Source organism: Colias eurytheme, chromosome 28 (assembly GCF_061535395.1).
Source record: "Colias eurytheme isolate Ceu_HAF_F1 chromosome 28, ilColEury1 Martin Lab GWU primary, whole genome shotgun sequence".
NCBI lineage: Eukaryota > Metazoa > Arthropoda > Insecta > Lepidoptera > Pieridae > Colias > Colias eurytheme.
Window position 1 is genome coordinate 1881340 of NC_143007.1, and position 24617 is coordinate 1905956.

Here is a 24617-nt window from a genome sequence, read left to right on the forward strand (position 1 = left end):
TGATCCCTGTGGACCACCAATGTTAATCATTGCGCCGCAAAAACTTTATTCATTAACAACAACGGTCTGTATCATATTCAAAGGTACTAAAGTGTAAAGTTTTTAAGTAAACCTTTAATTCCATAATAATTGAGTTAACGCAATACAGTGAAATGTTCTACACAGTCAAAGGCTTTGGGAAAATCGCAAAATGTACCTAAAACATTTTCAAGCTTTGATCAAACAAACATTAAGATTTTACATGGTTTAACTAAACCATGTAAAATCTTATATAAATATGTGTTCATCTGTTGGCCAAAATAATTTTGAAATTTATAAAACATTTCTAGCTTTTTCTGATGTTACTTTAAAATTATTAAGAAATAATACAAAATATAATACTTACTAACCAGAAACAGTCGCAAAACCAGACGACAGTACAACGTGTAGTTCCGATGGAGTCAGCAAAGGAAGATAAGGTTTTATCAGCAAAATCGATTCTGACTGAAAAGTTTTAGTCAATAATTATTTTAAATTATTGAGTAAGAAACATGTTACTAAAATTCTTTGATTTTATTAAGGAATCAATGAAAATAAATAGGTACACTGTAAGATGTGACACCATAAGGTCATCATTAAAAAATAAAAATAGTTTATTTTTTTTAAATGCATTGATTCAACACAAACACGACGATCGAAACACTAGAGACGACCCAAACGACGACTTTGTCAGTATTGTTAAATTTATTTTTAAATATTAATTTTACATTATTTAAAAAATTTCAATAAAGCTTGTACAAGTTTTGCTAACTTTAAGATTTTGTGTGAAATTTGAAGATATTTTTCATGTTTAAATAAAGATCGCATTTTGTGTTTAAATAAAAGTTTATAATAATATTGATAACGGTAGTTGCGATGATGGTCATGATAATAATTTTAGAGATCCTGTTAAATATGTAGATAGTATTGATGATAATTATTATGAAAATGTTAACATTGATAATGATAATGATATTGACGATAATATAATGATTATACTGGCGATAGAAAAATATTAGAAAGAAATAAACTAAGCAAAATGTTAAATCAAACCAACGAATATATGAAATAGTTTGGAAAATCCAAAAGTGCACGCCTCATAATTTTTTTTTAATAATTATTTATTAATTATTATTTTTGTTTATTTAATAACAATTAAACCACATCGAATCAGACCCTGAAAAATGAAAGGGTTCTATTCCTGAGCATACTCAAGCGTAAGAGAAAAAAAAGACTCGATTAGTAAAGTATTTCGGTCGCTATCGTGTTAACAAGAAAATCCTCCGCACATACAGACACACGGAGTCCAAGACAGAACTTTTTTAAACTGTTTTTTAACTAGTTTAAATAACAAAAATGACATCAAAAATATCATGAATGTTAAAAATAGTGTTTTTTCTTAATATGTGTGTGTATGTATTATCTTACAAGTGCAATGTATGATACATAAAGACATTTTAAGTTTGAAAAATCAGATGTTTTGCGCGAAGTGACAGTAGTACCCACCTCAACGCTTCGCTTATGAGGCGTGCAAAAGACGTTTTAGAGGAAAATGTTGTTGAAAATGAAATTAAACATATTGATACTTATGATGATCAATTAATTTTGATTTTAATGATAAACTCACCATCCCCAAGAATATATTCCCCACAGCAATCACACTTTCACAAACAGTGGTATTAGTAGCCGCTCGTAACAAATGGCCGAGTTTCAAACAGAACCATTGTAGAGCGCCCCAGAAGAATAGCACTTCTACGAGCATGCTGAAGAAGAATATTACTGGTAGCGTCTGAAAAAGGATTTCGTTATATTAGTCAACTAGATTTCCGCCCGCGGCTTCGCCCGCGTTTTCAAAGGAAAACCCGCATAGTTCCCGTTCCCGTGGGATTTCCGGGATAAAACCTATATGTTAATCCAATGTGTGTGTTATGTGTTAATCCAAGCTACCTTCTATATGTGTTCTAAATTTCATTGTAATCGGTTCAGTAGTATTTGCGTGAAAGAGTAACAAACATCCATAGGTACATCCATACTTACAAACTTTCGCATTTATAATATTAGTAGGATCTGTAAATCCGCACTACTATTTACGAGTGAGTGAATGTTTGTCTGTTTGTTTGCGTCTTCTTCTTATTCGTCTATTCTTGCGTCTGAGGATAGTTAGGCTAGAAAATGGCATAGGCTCCTTTTTAAAATATATGCAAAATTATGTGATTCACCGTCATCTGATTGAATTGGCACCGGCCTTTGAATGTTACATTAAAAAATTGGAAGAGCTGTCCTTTAGCCATTCAATGAACGCGCTAGTCATTCAATCAAATAGCTAATTCAACGATGACTGCGACATATAATATATGGTTTCATAATTAAATCATTTCTCAAGCATTATTCATAAACATTTAAAAAAAAATTACATTCCCGTCTAAACCAATAAATTAATTTAGTAATTAAAGTTTCACTTACACTAAAAGCGAAGACTTGTTCAGTTCTAACAAGTAAGTCTCCAAACACGAAGGCAGCGCCATCTACACCGTACGATAAGAATGTTGCCACCTGGAAAAATTATAATTCTAATTACAATAAAACTGTTTCTGTATTACTTACATGCAAGAAGCTTATATCTAATACACTGGAGATTTCAGTATGAACATTAACTTGTAACAAGAAAATATGGCCTTGAATGACGCCCGTATGTTTTTTATCCCTTTCACACCTATCTTGGCAAGTGGGTGTGAAAGGGATAAAAAACATACAGGCGTCATTCAACGTCATATTTTCTTGTTACAAGTTAATGTTCATACTGAAATCTCAAGTGTATTAGATATAAGCTTCTTGCTTACATGATAAAAAATATAAACAACTACTTGTCTTTTTTGAGCTTGATTGATATCCAAAACAGTGGACAGATTTTGATGGGACTTTCAATAGTGAATTGATCATGCTTTTCCTAAATTCCTGTAGTAATACTGTTTATCGTGTATTAAGAACAAACTATAAAAAAATCATATGCACCTTTAATAATAATCAATCAAACATTCCTCAAGAGTGAATGAATGATTGAACGAAAAATCTAAATTTATGAATATTATAGAACCACAGAATACATAATAGTAGCTAAACGCTACAGAACGGACACTCTCCGCCTCCCGCCAAAATTAAACACTTACCTCACCCCGCACGATCAGACTAAAAATGGTCCGCATTTTTCTACAGGGACGATACGCAACGAAGATTGACAACATTAATCAAATTGACTTAAAGTAATTTTATTATTTTGGATTTTTGATGTTTTTCGTAGAAAATGGTTAGATATTGTGCTGTTTACGGATGTATTTCATCAGAAAAACGCGAATTTTTTTTTACGCTAGTCACAAATGTGCAAACCATAAAGCGTTAACACTCACATTTGCAGTCTCTACAGTGTCAAAACGATAATTTTGTATGGAGTGTCCGGGGTGTGATAGAACTTTACCAATGAATGAATAAATGAATGAACAAACAATGACACTATGCGTTAAAATGACAGACGCGTTTTAAACTTATTATCATCATATATTACCTTATCAGAGAAACATTGTAACGCGGCTCTGCCTGTATCCCATCTAATGAACAGCACTCCAAATATAAACTGTATTAACAGGCCGACAATCACACTGCGGTAGTTAATTCGTCCTGGATGGGCTGAGAACAGGAAGCCTGGAAATAGGTTTATTTATGAATGAATAAATGAATGAATGAATGAAAACACGTTTGCCGAAAGAAAAGTAACATTACATTGAGACAATAACACTTAACTAACTACAATTTCTAAAAGTGTAGACAATAATTGATTATTGACACTCGTGTAGAACATACTAGATTTTCACAGGCGGAGTTAAAAGAAATTTCCATGGTTATGAGATGTTTCATCGCAAGCATCCTATCTTCAGACATAATATAGGTATGTAATTCATATCATAAAATAAATCCGTTGCGACGTGAAAGATATGAACAAATACATATGAACAAGCATACTTAAGATTAGTAAGGATACTTACCCATAAGAAGCAAGAAAGCAAGACCCAATAGGGATATAAGTCTTTCCGGGGAATCTCTAGTGTCGAAGTAAAGGAACACGGCAATCGCTCCGATGACAACCACGAAAACGACCAAACGGAACCACCTGGAAATATAAATAAGTTGAATTAATAAAAAAAGACAAGTGAAAACTTGATTATTAACGTTGAGCATGTTTGATATTTTGGAATGGTATCTGTCTTACGCTTTTTCGATCAGGTCACGTGACCTGGCGCGAGCTTAAGATTTTATACCCATTACAGAAAAAGTGTTCAACGCCGCTAAAGAAGTTATCACTTCAAAAAAAAATCTAAACTGACTTACTTGACTTTGACTGTATGTAAAAAAAATGTTTGCTTGTAGACCTTAAAATTTTATAATCCATACGTAGGAAACAGTTTCCATGTAAATATGGCAACAAAAAAACTTGCAGAAAGCATTACATTCCTCAAGAGGATAATGCTAAATACTTAGGCATGCACTTGGATAGAAGGCTAACATGGCGAAAACATATTTGGACAAAACGGAAGCAACTGGACTTGAAACTTCGTAGTCTTTACTGGTTAATTGGACGCCATTCACAAATGAGGACAGAAAGCAAATTAGCAGTATATAAAGCCATCTTGAAACCCATATGGACCTATGGCATCCAACTATGGGGTACAGCTAGTAATAGTAATATAGAGATACTGGAGCGCTTCCAAACAAAAACTTTAAGGACTATATTTAACATCCCATCATACATCAGTAATAGGATCATATACTTAGACTTAAAGCTACCTACTGTCAAACAGGAGATAACTAAATTTAGTGACGCCTACCAGAAAAGACTTTCAAATCATAAAAATGAGCTAGCCTTCAAATTAAGCGGAGATCAAGGCCTTCAATACAGAAGGCTAAAAAGACATAGTGTGCCAACACTACAGGGCAGATTTGTAAGGATGGAATGATACATCCATTTGAGATGTGTCCTTCTAAGCAAAAAAAAAACCCTAACAGATATAAATATCACACAAATTAGTGGCTTATTGTTGTGATCAACAGATTGCCATGAAGCAGTATATATATTTAAAAAAAAAAAAAAAAAAAAAAAAAAAAAAAAAAAAACTTGCCTAAACAAGTTTCACTTCAAAATCAACTTCAGAAGTACTTTTTAAAATTTGGTAGCAATTTTTTTTTATTAAATATCTTTTTTTTACATACTAAATATTTTAATTTAATATTTCCACTCACACATGCTTCCAAAATTCCGTCAGCACTCGCTCAGTGGGGTCCCAAACCGTTCTCTCAAACCATTCCCCAAAGAACCGCTTCACCACCATGAAGTATATTATGAAGAAATATATGATGCTCAGGAACGCTATGAGACTGCCGAAACCGTAGCACAGTTCTAACGGCTCTTTGCCTGTAATTAGTGAGTTAGTTAGTTAGTAAGTGAGTGAGTGAGTGAACGAATTATATTATAACTTAAATAAGAAATTACACATGTGAATACACGCTTTTATTTCAGTAATGAAGATAAGATTTAAAAATATAACAGAGACTATTATCAGTACAATCGTTAATGATTTCTTTAAGTATTAATCGAGGTGTATTATTCGAGTGAAATTCTTTACGCTTTTTATCAAAAACGATTTATACCAAGTATTTTAAGTATGAATCAAAATAATTTTGTTTGTCCTGGTAACAACATAATTATTTACTACTAGAAAAATACATTAAATTAACATTTTACAAAAAACTACATCTTACAAAAACTCAATCTACTTACTTATATTCAACCAATAATATAAACAGCCAAAGAAGAATCCCAAAACAAGTCCATTTAAAATAAATAACGAGATAGTCCGAACAGCAGAGCTATTTTTCTTGATAAAGTCATCCGTGGAGCTGCCCATTCTGTCCAGGGTCACTTCAAACCATCCACTTGGATTGTACTCCAGAAACTCGTGGACTATCTGTAAAGGAACAAGATTTGTGAATGAATGAATGATTTTTTTTTATTTTCATTCGTTCGTTCGTTCACTCTGTAACGGAATTTATTTAAAATGAGAATAAATTCGACGCGAGTTTGTTATTACTGGGATCGATTGTCGAAGTTCGACTCACTCTAGCGCCTCTCATGGGCACTTTTCACAATGGGCAGCGTTGGCCCAACAAATGATTGTCGATGTTTGCTGCCATTACGGCGATTATAAAATCATCTACAATGATGGTCGATTAGACATTTAGGCTCTAGGTACACTATCGTGATTGCCTCTAATCGCCCAACGCTGCCCATTGTGAAGAGGGACCATAACGAACGTTACGTCTGCCTTCCAATTAAATAATGAGACAATTAAATAATAATTAATAACTAATAAACAAGCATCTAATACATTAAATCTACAACTGACTTACTACTTACTATAGTCCTTTTCACCTAGGATGATTCCTGTGACACTTCATCGTGTTCCGAATTACGTATTTTATGTTTAAAAAGTCAAAATAATTTTAGTGCATAATATTTTTATTTTATGGCGGCATTATTACCAAAAATATAAAAATGAAACATCGTAAGCTTATAAATAAAAAACAGTATTGTTTAGTTTAATATAATGAAAAATAAAATAAAATTACACAAAAATATAATACCTACGCAATTCGTGTACATGAAATGGATCGTTGAAAAATCATAGAGTTGGAAAATCATATAATCGGCGCCCATCTTGTGATCGTTTGTCAATCGAGTCAATCGTCTGTACGAGATCGTCAGCCTTATATACAAGTTGCATTTTTTATATTGATACTTTACGTGGTATTCTGTTATTGTTACTAATTGTTATTGTTGACTTTTTGTTGCTATTGTTTGCTAAGTTTCCTTAGTTAATTGTTGGCGAAATGCCGAAAAAACTAATTTTGGTACTTTATTCAAATCGATTTCATTTCCATATAGAATATTATCGATTATCGGAAACAATTGATACGATTTCAGTAACCGACATCTCTATACGTGTCAAAAATCGATGTGTCACAGAAATCATCTTAAGTGGAAAGGACTATAGTATACCAATTTGGTACCTACTTATAGAATTATTGAAGATTATAATAAATAGTGTGTGGTGTGTTTACATCAATTAATGAACATAGAGCTAGAGCTAGAGCATCCTTTCATGATCTTTTAGTGTAAACGAAAACTTATTCAGTGTTGTTCAGTATTAGAACATTGCATATAATCTTTTCAAACGCACTAAGAACAACGAAAGAATGCTCTACGCCTGTCAAAACTAAATAAATTTGACAAAGTGGGTTTAGAATGAACATTCGCTCGTTTGATGTAAATGCACTGTTATTCATAGGTTACACGCTCAGTCTGGCGTCAGTTCAGTCCATCAGTTTGATCCGGCTTAGACTGATGCCAGAATGATGGATGAAAAACACGGGTATTCTGAACCATCAGGTTGTCAGTCAACCGGTTAGACGATAATTCTCCCGTCATTCTGAGCAGACTGATGGACTGAACCAGACTGAGCGTGTAACCTATGTCTTAGAGTGAAACAATCGAATTTCGACGAACCGGCAAACCTGATAAGTTATAACAATTAACATAATAATGATTTACCTGTCCATTTATTTCCCCGTTTTTCTTCTGTACATCTGTCAATTCCACTGCTACATTTTCAGTTTTCTGTAATGAAAAAAATAATATTTACTCTTACTCAGAAAAACAACAGATCCAATAGATACCTATATTTCTGTGCCTATATTGCTCAGATACATAATCTTTACTATATATACTAATATTATAAAGCTGAAGAGTTTGTTTGAACGCGCTAATCTCCGGAATTACTGGTCCGATTTGAATCCGATAGCCTTTCACGATAACCGGGCTATCTAACAGCGAAAGATTTTTTCAATAAGTAGATAGTTCCTGCCCCCCTAGACAAGAAGCTTTCTATTAGCGTAAAGTTCAATAGAATAGATTATGAATGTATGAGATTGACGTTTGATTACGACGACGACGACGATTGATTACGTCAATCTCATACATTCATAATCTATTCTATTGAACGTTACGCTAATAGAAAGGCACTTGTCTAGGGGGGCTGGTAGTTCCTGAGATTAGCGCGTTCAAACAAACAACTAACTCTTCAGCTTTATAATATTAAAATAATTAGTATAGCTGAAATTTTGTACTGAGATAGATTATAGTCTAGATCACCTTATAGTTTATACCAATTTTTACCCATGTACCACACGAGTTAACTTATAAATTGGAATCAATAATTTCCATGAAATTGAACGATAGTTTACAACGGCTATAAAATTTATCGATTTTAATTGGCTTACTGTTGTTACTTTGGCAATTACAATTGTTTTATAAACCATTTGTTTAAACAATACAATTGTGTATAGTATTGACATTTCTTTGTATAAATAAACATACATACATGATAGGATTCTGTCAAATAATAGGATTTTTGAATGGTGATAAGAATACACAATTTAAGTATGTTTTCAAACACAGCTGATGTTTAACTACTAATATAAAATATTTTAAACGCGAGAGTTTGATGGTATGGGCACAGACTAATAATAATATACTATAACGTACTATAGTATGGGTAGATGAAAGAAAGAAAGAAAGAAAGATGGATGTTTGTTACTCTTTCACGTAAAAACTACTGGACGGATTTAGATGAAACTTTTCAGGAATATAATATTATATTGTGATACATCAGAATAACAAATACTGAATTTTGCACGCGGGGTCATCCTCGGGTGGCCACTGGCCACGCGACACAGCTAGTAGGTATTGTAAGAATGTCTGTTAATCTCTCACGCAAAAACTGCTGAGCAAATGTAGGTATTAAATTTTGTACGGAGCTAAATCATAGTCTAGAAAAGCACATAGGGTCTTTCTCCACGTGAGTGAAGCCGCGGGATCCAGCTAGTTTATTTTATAAGGATATCAATAGAAATTGTATGAGTCATTATAACTGTCCATTTTTAACACATACTTTCTACCCATTTATGGAGAATAAGTAGGCAATTTAACTATAGGTTAAGTTATGAGAAAGTTAAATTTCGGAGAAAATTCGCGAGTCACAAATCAAGTTTTTAATTTGGTAGCATTATAAAAAATTTAGTTACCTATATTTATCAGTTGTGTTTCCTACAGGTATTCAACTAAGCACTTATAAATAAAATAAGATACTTCATCATCACTACATAGTATAAAACAAAGTCGCTTTCTCTGTCCCTATGTCCCTTTGTACGCTTAAATCTTTGAAACTACGCAACGGATTTGGATGCGGTTTTTTTTAATAGATAGAGTGATTCAAGAGGTATAATAACATCCATTAAAAAGTGGAGAAGTACTGTTATTTTTGAGGTTTCTAATGTGATGTCGTAAATAATTACATTTTTTCCGCTTACATTGCAAACGCAGGCTGAACCCTACGAGTTTTATCAAAATAATGTACTAAGTATTATACACATTGAAAAGGTCTACAGAAAAGTCCGCGATAGTATATGTCTATAGGTAAACCAGAATCTGATGGCAATTAGGGAAATCAAAATTTTGAGTGTGCAACCCTAGGGAAAATGGACTGAACGATCTTGATACAGCTTATTTTTTATTTTGTCCTCAATATCATTACTCACATTACATAAGTGGACAATACTGTACTTAATAATGAGATATCCACTCAATATTATGTAGGTACATACTTACATGAATAATATACAATTATACATATTACTTTTATACAGGTATAAATACATATTATTATTTACACATACCTATATTTGTATATATTCATTACCAGTATGCCATGTGAAAATATCGATATAATGATAATGTAGATCAAAACTGCTTATAATTTTTTATAAAATAAAATAAAATTATATTTATTTTCGTAAGTATTAACAGACACACATTATAAAATTGACTTGGACAGCTTGGACTTGACGAATAGCCGTATTGGAAACTCCTGTAATAAGTTTTCATAAAATTATATTCTAATCAACAAACAATATTATAGTTACCTACATATAATATTTTTTTATTTATAGTATCAAAACGGGTAAGTCCAATTTACCAATAAAATCTTCAAAATTGAAAATTGTGATTTGTTTGACCCTTCTTCATCGAATGTTTTTCTATACACATTATAAACAACACCTCTTGCTTGTGATCGCAGCGGCTTTTTCGACATTTTCGAAGATTTTTTAGACAAAATCCTAAAAATTATTCATCAACTGCAAAAAAGACAAATAATTTGACATCCAATTTGATAGCTGTCAAATAAGTTGCCACATAAAAATCTTTTATTTCTTAAATATAAATATGCCATCAGATTCTGGTATGGTCCGGGAGCCAGCAGCAGATTTTATGACCAAGTTCCTCTCAAGCGGTAATTAGTAAAATGCATCAAAGTATAGTATTATGAAGCCTCGTGAACGTCAGCTGGAGCTCGGTTGGGGGGAAGAGCGGTTGTAGCCTCCCGTATCAGCTGACGGTTTTTCCACCAAGATACAGCCAGCAGTTACATATAAGCTATCATCAGGTAAATTTTTGTTTGAGAGGAAATAACGGAAAATAAATTTTTCTTTAAATTTAACTTTCATGTTCGAGACACCAGCTGACGTATAATACACCATGTTGTAACCAGCTGACTATTTTTTTTCGTTGAGATATTGGGTTAGCTACAATTTGACAAATTTTTAGCTGAGAGGAAATGAATGAATGAATGTATTTTTTTTCCTATGTGCGTGGGAGGCTACAACCGCTCACCCCCCCAACCGAGCGCCAGCTGACGTTCACGAGGCTTTATAATACTATACTCTCATGCGTCTGACGAATTATCTCTTGAGAGGAAATAGTTAACCAAATTTGCACCTGGCTCCCTAACCAGTAGACCTATATCTCTTATGGATAACCCACAATAACTTTTTTTTGTCATTTACTTTTTACGACAAATAATGGCTAATTTTCGAAGCGATTTTAACCAATACAGCATTAATCCTTAACCAATTAAATACCTTGAATATATTGTTCATTTAATATAGATCTATATGGCGCTTTACACCGTATGATTTAAGTGAATATTTTCGAAGATATTACAGATTTAAAAATTGCGGGACGTTTGCGGCGGTACCGGCAGGCCGCCCGGCTACCTGTATAATATTTTATAGGTACCTACCCGTGCGAAGCCGGAGCGGGCCCCCAGTTATTTATAGAACAAAGAAGCAGCCTCCAGATATTTTTGATTAGATAAATAATGAAGATATTTTCAAGACCAAAAAATCATCACGTTTTAATGTTTTATTATTTTCTCTCAAGAATACTTACACGGATCTTAACAAGAATAGCTGCTGTATCCCAAGGTCATTGACCGCTAGTTTAATTTTTTTGTTGATCGTAATTAAGCCTGTTTTAATTATTAAAACTTACCGGAACACTACGTTCCCTTCGCACATACTAGTTTGTATTATTAGATAGAAAATAAAACAAGAAAAACTAGAAAATAAAGTCGTCTTTAACCCTTGGCATGCCTGGTGGGCATAAGTTACACTCTATGCCTGGTGGGTCTCTCAGACCCCGATCTTAAAATGGTATTTTTTCTATAAATTTTATTATGTAAGGTGATTTAATGATTCAAGACGCATGCTTAAAGGGCAAAAAAGAGATAGTAAAAATAATCACATTAGAAATTAATCAACTTTATTAAAATATTTGAAATTAAACTGTAACTCACATTTTTAAGCAACATTTCGTGACTATAACTTTGTTAACATAATATAATTAGCATCAAAAGTAATGAGATCATAATCAGACTTTAATCCAGTGTAAGGCACTATCATATACTTAATCTAAATAACAAAATAATTAGTCTTCATCACTTGCATTTACACTTTGTAAAGCTTTGGTTTGGTAACACCTTGCGCATGGAAAAATCGAGTGGTCAAGATAAATGTGACAACTACATGTCTCAGAAATGTACTAATGGATGGACAGAGGCACCTCCATTTCAGTATCCGAAGAGGTGGAGCCTGCATCATTTTCTTCCTCCTCAATCAAATGCAACTAAGTCTTCCTCATCCAACTCTTAGAATAATAAACTAGCTATATCCTCGTATGTTAGTTGTTTATTCATGATTAAACTGAAAAAAAACAATAAAATAGAATAATGTAATGTACAAACTAATATTATTTAATGCCAAATTCCAATATTTATAAGAAAAAAGGAAAATAAATACTTACAAAATAAAGTCACGCCGTATGCCTGGTGGGGTCTGTGGGACCCGCACGCACTTTAAGCACGTCCTTATACGCTCGTAGCTCGCCTCGGGCTGAGGAAGCGGGCGGAGGGCATTCCGCGGTTAGTAACGGCCAGCTAAAAAAACGGTGAGGCGCGAAATTCAAATTTAAACGAACTACAACGGTTCGCGCGTTGGTGTGGGTCTGACAGACCCTACCAGGCATGCCAAGGGTTAAATAAACAATCGTTAAAAGTTTTCCATTGAAAATTTTCCATTCAACAAATGTCTCAAGGATTTGTTTTTTTAATCAGAGTTCAAGATACCTATAGACACAAATAAAGGTATTTCATCTAAAAAATTAAAATTTATAATAATTTCTCATTATTATTCAAAAACACTGAATTTTTATCTCCCAATTAAAATGTGACTCATATTAACTTAAGTTTTGGCAACAACATGAAACTAAAGCCTAAATATTTTTTCTCCAACCTACTAACTAGAAGGATTTAGATGAAATTTTACAGAAGTAAGTAATAACACATGAAGTAGGTAAGTATCAGAATAACACATGAACTATAGAAATACCTACTTGATTTTGTCCGAGGGTTTGTTGCAAACTTACCTACCTATATTTGTTATACCACAGACTAATAATAATATACCTACTACGTATACGTTATACTTTCACACGAAAACCACTGAGCCGATTTTGAGACTTTCCACTTTCCAGTGTAATTGCTTAAATGTATTAGAATCCTTTAGTTTCTGTGATCTGTGGTTAAAATCTATACCATATATCACTACATAGTATAAAACAAATTCGCTTTCTCTGTCCCTATGTCCCTTTGTGTGCTTAAATCTTTAAAACTACGCGCAACGGATTTTAATGCGGTTTTTTTATAGATAAGAGTGATTCAAGAGGAAGGTTTTAGTATATAATTTATTCGGTTTTAGACAAAGTGGGCGAAGCCGCGGGCGGTGAGGTAGTAAAAGATAAACGTAAAAAAATAATAAATTAAATTATTGGTCACCGATCCTTGATAAGTTTGCCGTTTAAACTTTAAAGTAGGTCAAAATCTAAGGAGGTACATTCAAATATACCTACAAGTGATACCCTTATTAAAGGCTTATTACACTACCCGATATGAAGGGCCCTGTATCTAGGGTGGGCGTGTTCCCTAGTTAGTGTGGCGCTTATTACACTTCTCTGCGAATTGGGCCCTAACTCAGTTTATACGCGAATGTCTAGAGAGATAAACGTATTGTTGCATTATACATTATGCCGCCGTCAGTATCGAAACTTCAAAAAGTTGCTGTAGCAGTGGCAACCGTTGACGCAATAACAAATATTAAAAAAAGAAGAGAAAGATCTGGGTGAAAGAGTATTTGCGGTTACGTGAAAAGCTTTCAAATATGCAAATACTAAGCGTGCTTGAACTGGGAGTTTTAATGAATTAATTAGAGTAGGTGCAGAACAATTGTCCGTATTTAAGCAAAAAGGAACCACCCAGCAAAAACGCACTTCTGAGATATCAAAGGATTTACAAAAACATTTGCAGCTCTGTCAGATGAAGTAAAATTAAAATTTATTTTATTTAAATTCATTGATACATTATTTAAGTATGTGTATATAAATTTGCTCTGAATATTCTTAAACTTTCTAGATAATTAAGAAAATGTGCATGTGGTTCCTTTTAACATTTATCAATTGATAGGTTTTCTCTTATACAAAAAGGAACCACATCCCAGGGATTTAATGATATAAATAAAACTATGTATTTATAATATCGTAATTAAAGCTTTAATTAATAAAATATATAAAATAATACTTATATAGGACGTTTATTCGACGTTATCATCAAATTGGATTTCGAAATCCACCGTGTCTAGTCCATCTATGTGGTCTTATATTGCATCATCACTAATGAGACCGTTATAAAAACTGTGCATCTTGTGGAATGAGATGTAATATGGACTGAATATCGCTAGAAGGTGAAGAAAGCTTCTCCAGAAGCAGCGACGTATAAGGTTCTTCGTTATCTTCTGTAATAAAAATAAAAAAGCTTTAAATCAAAACAATAAAGCCGCGTGGCTTTTATACGTAGGTAGGTATATGGCGACAGCAAAATATTATTAGTTCTTATAAAGCCGTGTCCCTACTATACGACTAAGTATGTTGTATGTACATGCGCCATGTACAAAAAATTGGCTAAGTGCGAGTCGGACTCGCGCAACGAAGAGTTCCGTACCATTATCTATAAAAACGGCAAAAAAATCACGGCTTATTGTATGGGAGCTTCTTAAATATTTATTAAGCTATTGCATAGCTTCTATCGCGGGCCTTGAGCGCGGGGACCGAATCGAGAAATTCCGTAACGAAAAAACCTCACTCCGACGGGCTCGGAGGTGTGGCTTGAAGGCATGCTATGCAATAGCTTTACCGCTGCAGTCCCCGAGTGCCACACGTATTTTTTTTATTTTGTTTTTTAGTATTTGTTGTTACAGCGGCATGAGAAATACATCTAAACGTATTTTACCAAAATAGTAGGTAGGTACCTAGATCATCGACAGTTATTTTTAAAACAGGGTTTAGACTTTAGTAGTTTCATCTCACAATGACAGATGAATCGTAACAAAATGACTCTTAATTCGACTCGCCTTCGTGAAGTGTGAACAACGACATTGTCGTTAAAATACGTAAATCCACAGAGGATTCCTCTTGTACTTACTTAATGAACTATCTTCTTAAAATCACACCACAAACGGGAATGAATCAAAAGTGGATAAAGCGTACCTGCATCTCAGATTCAATAAGTACTTAAATGCATTAAATAAAACTACTTACCCGTTGTATCTTCATTATTATCTTCGGTGTTCGTCTCCAATGCTTTTCTTACCCATTGCTTGCTTCTTTATTTATTACTTAACATTTTCACATTTAATTTTAAAGGTAATTAACAAAAACAATAGAACTTACTTCGCGGAGGAAAAAAACACCGTCACGTATTCGAACTACTTCGCTGAATGTCACCTATATTGACAGATGTTCGACGTTTTACTTAAAAAATTGGAGTTTTGCACTTTGAGCTATTTAAGTAATGAAATAAGTTGTTTAAAGATGAGAAGCATTGTAACAAGTCAAGGCATTTGGTTCCATATAGCGATGATGGGTTTCAGAATGTTTTACAATATTTATTTATGCATAATAGAACCGAATGCTTGTGGTTTTATTTTGCAATAAAAAATTACAATTAAATTATTTATTTATTTTACGCATAACCATACCACAGAAACCTGGTTCCATTTTGTGTATTAAAAATAATTGTTATTAATAGAAATATGTGTAATGTATAATGGTACCAAGTCGGTGTGGATCTGTTTTGTATAAAATGACATGATAGTAATATCGTTTATTTGTTTGAACAAAGCAGTCCCGTGGTGCTGTGGTTCGGTTTTGCTTAATATGGTATTATTCGTTGTTGCTGGTGGTTCCTTTCTGCTTTTAGTATACCTTGTTTCCAACGTAAAAATCATGTGGTTCTTGTTTGTATAAGAATTTAGACCACTTTTGAATGAGTATTCTTCAATAAAAGTAAAAAACGAAATTTGTCGAGTGGTTCCATTTTGCATAAATACGGACAATTTGAACACTTGTTGAGTTTTAAAACAATGAAATAAACAATTGATTTAAACAATTTATTTATTTGTTAACATGGCGGTGTGATCACAAACATTGGGAACTTCCCTTTTAAGTTATATAAACCTGTAGTAGGGAAGTTTGGTGACACCTTACATACAAAAGCAGCCACTCCACGCACTAGTCGCGCGACAACTGAGCACCCTAACCGCCCTAAACGTTATTACATCACCCAATCTGCAGGGCGCTTAGGGAGCTAGGCAGATCGGGCAGACCCGATCGCCCTAAATCGGGACACTAACTCCCTAAGTCTTATTACACCACTCTTAGTTAGGGTTAGGGTCCCTAAAAATTGGGTGGTCTAATAAGCCTTTGAAGCTTATAAATAATATTATATGCATGTTATAAATATCGAAACGAGTCAATAAAAATTGTAATAAAATTCACATCGAAACAAAAAGCCAACATCACGCGGTGTTCCCAGGCGGTCACCCATCCAAGTACTGACCGCGCCCGACGTTGCTTAACTTCGGTGATCGGACGAGAACCGGTGTATTCAACGTGGTATGGACGTTGGCATCACTTAAAATGAAAACAAAGATCTTATTCTTCAATTAATGATAATATTCAATTATCAGTGTATAGTATTTTATCAGATAATTTATCGAAATGCTTCAGAATAATAAAATGTTAATGATATAAAGATTAAATTAAAACCCCCTATTGCGAGATACAAGGTAAAAATTTAAATTATTTAATCACCTTTTAAAATCTTCTATTTTGACAAAAACTTAAAAACACACAAAGTGACAAAGATACCTATATGTACTTACAAACATAGTATACACCTTTAACATGAATGTATTTAAAAAAAACTAAAAAACACGGTTTAATACACATAAATTTTAATCTATACATCTATACATCTATACAAATATTATAAAGAGGAAAGGTTTGATTTTTTGTTTGTTTGTTTGTATGAATTGAATAGGCTCCGAAACTACTTCGCAGATTTGAAAAATTCTTTCACTGTTGGAAAGCTACATCATTTCTGAGTGACATAGGCTAGGTTTTATCCCGGAAATCCCACGGGAACGGGAACTATGCGGGTTTTTTTTTGAAAACGCGGGCGAAGCCGCAGGCGGAATGCTAGTTATTTTATAAGTCACCGAACCTTGATGTGATGTGATTGAAGTGTGCAGGCCTACAATTCCTACAAAGTTTGAATTCAAAACGACTCTAAAGAAGCCGGTGACAAACATACAGATGAAGCTATTTAAGAAAGAAACTAATTAAGTAATTAAATAACTATTTAATTACTTCATTAATACTGATTAGTAGTCATTAAGAAGTTATAGTCCGGGATACATCGCCCATTTTTGCAAGTGATTACTATCAAGCTAATTTTTCGTGACTTAGCTTTATTTTGATGAGATGCCCAATAATTTCATGTACGAAACTCTCGATTGTGGTAGCTTACAGAGGTAACAAGGATAAAAATTTTTGATTTGACGGTTCTCAAATATTTATTGTAGGACAATATGTCTGTTGAATTATATAAGTATTAAATAAGTGAAAATAAAAAAATCAGCTGGTTAGTAATCATTTATGATGACTTCGTTATCGATACACATTGGAAAGGGGGACTCTTTGATCAAACCATAGATTTTGTAGGACAAATATTTTTTTGAATAATTTAGATAATTATCTTGAGATTGAACAAAAAAAAACATTCAGTTAGTAATTAATATTTGAGAACCATCAAATCTAAATATTTTATCCTTGTTTCCTCTGGTAGCTACCACAATCGAGAGTTTTGTACATGAAATTATTGGGCATCTCATCAAAATAAAGCTACTCACGAAAAATTAGCTTGATAGTAATCACTTGCAAAAATGGGCGATGTATCCCGGACTATTAGGTCTTAGTAATTAAGAGATTACCTTAACCGGAGAACAGCTAGTAAGATATATTCAACCACAATTTAGCAACTATATTCGAACGATATTATGATAAAATCTATATAGTTAGGTGTAGCTATTTATAGTTATAATTACTAAGTACCTATGTGAAATTGTAACAAACAAATAAACAAAAATCTAATGTTATCATAACATTAGGTATATCTTGTAAATACCTAATATTACTTTAATACCTACTCGATTAAATTCGAACCATGCCATGTAAAAAAGAATATTTCAAAAATTGCAAATGGCGGATTATTCTTGGCGCCATTTTTATTTTATTTTGCATACTTATAAATCTTATATGATTTTTAACCGACTTCAAAAAAAGGAGGAGGTTATCGATTCGGCCGGTATATTTTTTATCATAGAATTACTAGATCATTGTAGGTACATAATCTAGTAGAACAATGTAATGGTTTATAAATAATGACATTTGTACGTGTCATGGCTTTGTTTGTAAGCACGTTTGTTACATTATGAGAGAGGTGAGATATGAAAACAATTTGTTATGTACCTACTAGTTTGTTAGTATGACTTTGTCTGCGTTTAATATTTATTTAATAGGTATATATAGGTATTTTATTATCGCATCTTTGAGTAGATTATTTTATGTAGTTTTTACTTTTTACTATCCAGTTTTTGGCCAATCAGGGGCCTTAGACAAAGTAACAATTAAAAAACGATAACGAAGTTAGAAAAGACAAAAATGTATGGGATTGACATACGCCGCGTTAGATCACGATTCACGTGATCTATCTAATGTCAATCCCATACATTTTTCCTTTTCTAACTTCGTTATCGTTTTTTAATTGATACTTTGTCTAAGGCCCCTGGGGCCTTTAGTTATCAGTTTTTGGCTCAGTAGAAGCGATATAAAAATGGCTATTAATATTTTTTTTTGTAAAAGCTTAGGAACATGTATGAAAAGTTTTCATTTTGAATAATATTTCAGTTTGTCCATTACGTAGACGACTCTACAATTAATTTCTTTACAAAATTATAACCAACTTACTTATCTTAAATCCTATCAAAATTAATTCAGTAATTATAAGTATTAATAATTAAAACTATATAATATTCTTATATATAAAAATGAATCGCAAAATGTGTTGGTAAGCGCATAACTCGAGAACGGCTGAACCGATTTCGATAATTCTTTTTTTATTATATTCCTTGAAGTACGAGGATGGTTCTTATGTAGAGAAAACGTAAACATGTACCACGGGCGAAGCCGAGGCGGACCGCTAGTTATGTATATAAAAGAAAGTCGTGTTAGTTACTCCACTTATAACTCAAGAACGGCTGAACCGATTTAGCTGAAAATTAGCAGGGAGGTAGTTTAGAGCCAGGAGAAGGACATAGGATACTAAATATGTACCACGGGCGAAGCCGGGGCGGACCACTAGTAATATAATAATTCAGTCATACCGAACTCCTTTTCCTCATCTCTGTAGCTGTGTCTTCCATCTTTGTGTCCATTTTTTCTTAATTTTTTGTTAAAATACGTTGTACTATAAAGGAAAACCCGCCATTTTGTTCTGAAACAAAATATAAACAATTAAAATTTTCCTTACTTACCACACACTGAAACGGAAAAAAAAATGTAAGAAAATAAAAAACGAACGAGAATTCGCTCTCTAAATAATAATAGATACCTAAATCAGTAATTTTTTAACAAAGACTAAAAAATATACAGATACTATAAAAATAAATTTGGGTAGGTTTTTCGTTTCGTTTCTGAGGTCGAGCAGCTTTTGTTTTTATCGTCTTTCTATAGTAGTATTTTTTATAATCAAAAGTTTGTTACTTTTCTCTAAACTACATATTAACTATTAGCTGTGCTCCGCGGTTTCACCCGCATTACTCCGCTCCTGTTGGTCTTAACGTGATGATTTATAGCCTATAGCCTTCCCCTTTATACGGGCTATCTAACACCGAAAGAATTTTTCAAATCGGACCAGTAATTCCTGAGATTAGCGCGTTCAAACAAACTCTTCAGCTTTATAATATTGGTATAGATAATTACACTATTATTGAGGTTGAACTTACGTATTTTAAGAAGATATTACGATAATCTTTGGAAAGGTTTGAAACAAATGGAATAAATAACAAATTATAACCTATGTATAATTAGCGTGTCTAAATATGTATTCAACTGGTCTACTTACTTCATTGATAACACCTTATCTTTATCAATGTGACGTAAAATGACATGTGTTTCATGTAAATATTTCAATTAATGCTAATTTTCTTAATCATGAGTCGCTATGCCCACTTCTGCAATTTATCAATTTTACTGTATTCAAGAAATGAATTTCTAAAAATCCATAAAACGTAGAGTAAGTGCGCCAATTATAGACTGGTTCCGTAATATGGACTACCTTCATTTCTCGAAAACCATCAGTCGTAGGTAGGTATCGGTCTCCGAAAACTGAATTCCACCCCACCAGAGCCTCGCCAGTCGTTTGCCGTTGGGCAGAGAGCGCGCACGCATTAACGGCAGCCATTTTTCGTTTTTGTCATCGCGCGATGTAATTTTTTACCTAACTTCGTAAGCTCATAACTTCATAAACTATTACTGTTTGGAAAAGTGAATTATACCAGGGGAAAGGTGAGTTGCTTTACAATCATTCATAATAAGTTGATATATTTAATAGTTTAAATATTTTTCTTAGCAACAATATTACCGTAAAAATGTATGTGTATTATAATATGGACCACCGGCATGTTTTAAATATGGACTAGTGGTCCATATTAGTAAAAGTCAAATCGTTTTATTTTAATTTATTTTAATTTGATTGTTTAAGGATAACATCTACAAATACAGACAAACACACAGACAAACATGGGATAAAGAGGCAATGGCTAATGAAATTAAAGCACGTGTTTAAAAGCAAGCAAGCGCGCGTTTGCATTATGCGGTTTTCGTGCCACAGGGATATATCCCGTTACGTCTTCGAAGATCATGGCTTTATTGACGAAGACCTTCCAGCAGTAGAGGGGCCTTCTAATAACCCAGCGCGCGATATAACGACACCAGTTGATAACCCGATACCTCAGCAAAGGGCTGTTGTACCTGAACCCGATAACTGCTTACCTGAGACAAAGGCTGTTGCATCTCCCACACCTTAATCTGTAATTGAACCATCACCCCAGACCCGTTGATGGACATCATGAAGCAAATGCACAACCAGGAGTGTCAACACTGACTATGAATGATTCAATAGTTAGTCCCCCTACATCATCTAAATCATATTTTTCGCAAAAAGTGTTTCAGCCTATACCGCATTTAAGAAAAAACTGTCAGCAACAGAGGAAGAAAAACTACCAAGCCATCTTGACATCTTTTTTTCAATAATTTTGTACCAAATTCACTATGGTCCATATTTAAAACCATATGGTCCATATTTTGTACACTTTTTTCTAATGAACAAAAATGACATATTTTAGAAAATGTTGATTATTTCTAAGATTTTAATGTTCCTTAAGAATTCTAATATTTGATTTTGTTCCTAAATAACTACCGAACCTTTTAAAATATATAGGGCTGATTAATCTTTATAATTCTGAGTTTTATTACAAAAAAACCTTATGGTGGTCCATAATTGGCGCACTTACTCTACACTGCAAAGCAAAGTCCAAATTTCTACGTTTCTAACTATATCTGTACTTATATGTAATAATATTATAAAGCTGAAGAGTTTGTTTGTTTGAACGCGCTAATCTCACGAACTAATGCCTACTGATCCGATTTGAGAAATTCTTTCGGTGATAAATAGCCCATTTATCGAGGAAGGCCATAAGGTAAGGTAAAAGTAGACCAATAAGAGCGGAGCAATGCGGGTAAAACCGCGGAGCACAGCTAGTTAAATATAAAAGCTATTTATTGGTCAAAACAGCACGTGTCGGTTTATTGGTTTTATCTATCTGTTCAAATATACCTTGGTAATAGGAGATAAGTTGGAAATATTAAACATAATCTTCGTACCTAATATTATGATAGGATAATAATTTTTTATCTGTGCTATCGATATAATGATTAAATATTTTATTCAAATTATATGATTCATGCCCTTTTGTAAGATTTTCAAATTTCAGTAGCGTTTATTTGGAAATTAAGGACATTACTTATATTATCTATTCGCCCGCTTTGTCTAAAACCTAATAAAATATGTACTAAAACCTTCCTCTTGAATCACTTTATCTACTAAAAAAAGCCGCATCAAAATCCGTTGCGTAGTTTTAAACATTTAAGCGCATAACTACGTATAGGGATATAGGGACAGAGAAAATTACTAGGTATGTACTATGTAGTGATTATCCGTACGATTTGAATACACGTGTGTGATCAAAAATTGTTTTCTAGTAGCCGATCTTTAAAAGCGGCTTTCTTTTGAAGAATATTTCATACGTATTACGTATACAATTGAACAAAATTTTAATATAATAGGTATGCCAACGCCAAGTCTTTCTCTCCCTATGTAGGTAAGTATTTATCTTTAAAACTACGGAATTTTGATGTGAAAACTAGAACGATTCAAAAGGAAGGTTTTTTATATAAAACTAGCTGCGCTCCACGGTTTCACACGCGTTTTAGCAGTTTATAAATTAGAGGTTTAGGCGTGTTTCAAAATTGTTTTAATTTGCGTTATAAATTAATAGCGATAAAAATAAATAATTCGTTTCAAGTAAACTGTACATAGTTAGGTATTTTCTTTTCAAATCTTTTTTTTACCATTTAACTATCTGTTATAGGCACAGAACCATATCTAGATTCTATGGTTATCGGTAGGTAGGTACCATTAAATAAAGAAGTTTATAGATAAAACAAAAATGTTTTAAAACAGGTATCATTGGAATCATAAATATTATGAAAGTATGATGTAAACATTTGAAACTTTATCAGTATCTGGCAACACCGGATTTGTGGATTTAAGTTTTGGCGCATTAATAATTTCATAAGTTAGTTGTGCTCCGCGGTTTTACCCGCAGTGCTCCGCTCCTGTTGGTCAGTGAGATGATATTATATTATAGCCTAAAGCTTTCCTCGATAAATGGGCTATCTAACACCGAAATAATTTATCAAATCGGACGCGTGGTTCCTGAGATTAGCGCGTTCTAGCAAACAATAATTGTACAAATGTTTTGATTTGATTTAAATTTAAAGTCGTGAGAAAATAATATTTTAATTAGACCTACTTTTGATGTTATCAAATTATTTATCTGTTATCAATGCTATTATTTTATCTTTATGACATTGTAATACTGAATGATTAAAATTTTGTAAAAAATTTCAATAAGGGATAACTATTTACATTTCATTTTATCTCAATTATAATTACGCAAATTAAATTCGATAGAATATTAATTATCAAAGGATCTAAGTAGGTAGGTATTGAAAATTTCTTACTCGTGTAGGTAGGTAGTCAGGTAGATAGTATCTTTTTCTTAACCTAAGTCTCTTATTATGTTAATTATGTGTAAAATATTTTCTTCGGTCATTATTAAAATTAAACTTCTCGTAGTCACAGACTAATAATCACTAATAATAATATACTACGTATTCGTAGTTAATGCTTTATAGGTAGGTACTAAGCTTTTATATGTAGCTAGTGATTATGATAAGATTACAAGAAGAAAATAAAAATATTTTTCACAAGGACGATTATTGATTTTCAGTCAATAATTTGTATACTGTATTAATTAAATAGATAACTGCTTAAAATAAAAGGGATAACTGTATATTTGATTGTGCTACTATTATATACGACGTTCTATTAAAAATGCATTATTTGAAAATGGAACGAAATATAGGTAGATCAAAATTTAGTTAAAACTGCGATTTTTTATCCATAAAGAATAACTATGAAAAATATTTCCTTCTTATAACGCCATAAAGAAATGGTTATTTTATTACTAAAAATAAACATAAACTTATTAAAAAGTAATCTATACTTACCAAAATAATAAAAAAACTCACCATTTTCATTATTACTTTTTTAAATCCTTGCTATCAAAAGTTCGTAATTTAACGACTCTCAACCAAAATGCCTATTCATTCCGTTATCTCTGATAATAATTACAATAATCACAAGCAATCGAAGTTATTATTACGATTATATTTAAAACACAACGAGACGTACTCTCCCGTCAGGAGTTAGAGCAATACTGAAGAAATTTTCGCATCAGCGGTCAGCCATCACGATTCACGCATGAATCGCATCGCATTTTCATTCTCAAACGTATTGTTTTGATCTGTTGTTATTATTATAATTAAAATGTTGTGTTGCCATAAATGCTTTTCCTATGGCAGTTGGTTGATTGGAATGTATTTTTAAAGTGAAACTTTTATTTCAACATCTCAAACTTTTTGGTCTGTGTAGCGCATGTCGCGTGACGGTCGAACCGTACGATAATTATCGTACAAATACGATAATTTTGTGCCTAAGTTTCACTTTTACCATAGCTTTTACCGTGGTTTCATAAAACCACACAACATTTTTTTGTCTTTATTTTATCGGATTAGGGCTGGTTGATGATGAAGTTGAAGTTTCTGTTTTATAAGATAGTTCAAAGATATATAGGTACTTACAGTCTTGGTAAATCTTGAGCTATGGCAAGTTTTATCAAATCTCTATAATATTATGTATATTCTCCCCGCGGCTCTATGTATAAAGTAAGTGGGTTTTAGG

At 32.8% G+C, this 24617-nt stretch overlaps 1 protein-coding gene and 1 non-coding gene across 2 annotated transcripts in view; both read right to left on the reverse strand.

Annotated features, from left to right (window-relative positions):
- LOC149896485 (uncharacterized) overlaps window positions 1–24073 on the reverse strand; it is a 30008-nt gene extending 5935 nt beyond the window's left edge. The window contains exons 1-10 of the mRNA XM_090117587.1: window positions 23906–24073; window positions 19354–19463; window positions 7676–7741; window positions 5846–6032; window positions 5308–5479; window positions 4056–4180; window positions 3578–3714; window positions 2482–2571; window positions 1646–1807; window positions 390–483 (exon numbers count right to left, since the gene is read on the reverse strand). Of these exons, the coding sequence (XP_089973713.1) occupies window positions 390–483; window positions 1646–1807; window positions 2482–2571; window positions 3578–3714; window positions 4056–4180; window positions 5308–5479; window positions 5846–6032; window positions 7676–7741; window positions 19354–19404 (1084 nt within the window). The 5' untranslated portion in view covers window positions 19405–19463; window positions 23906–24073. The remainder of the gene's footprint in view (window positions 1–389; window positions 484–1645; window positions 1808–2481; window positions 2572–3577; window positions 3715–4055; window positions 4181–5307; window positions 5480–5845; window positions 6033–7675; window positions 7742–19353; window positions 19464–23905) is intronic.
- Window positions 16418–16536, reverse strand: LOC149896486 (5S ribosomal RNA). The gene has a single exon (XR_016458335.1). It is a non-coding gene; the product is annotated as a 5S ribosomal RNA (ribosomal RNA).
- Window positions 24074–24617: the final 544 nt, after the last annotated feature.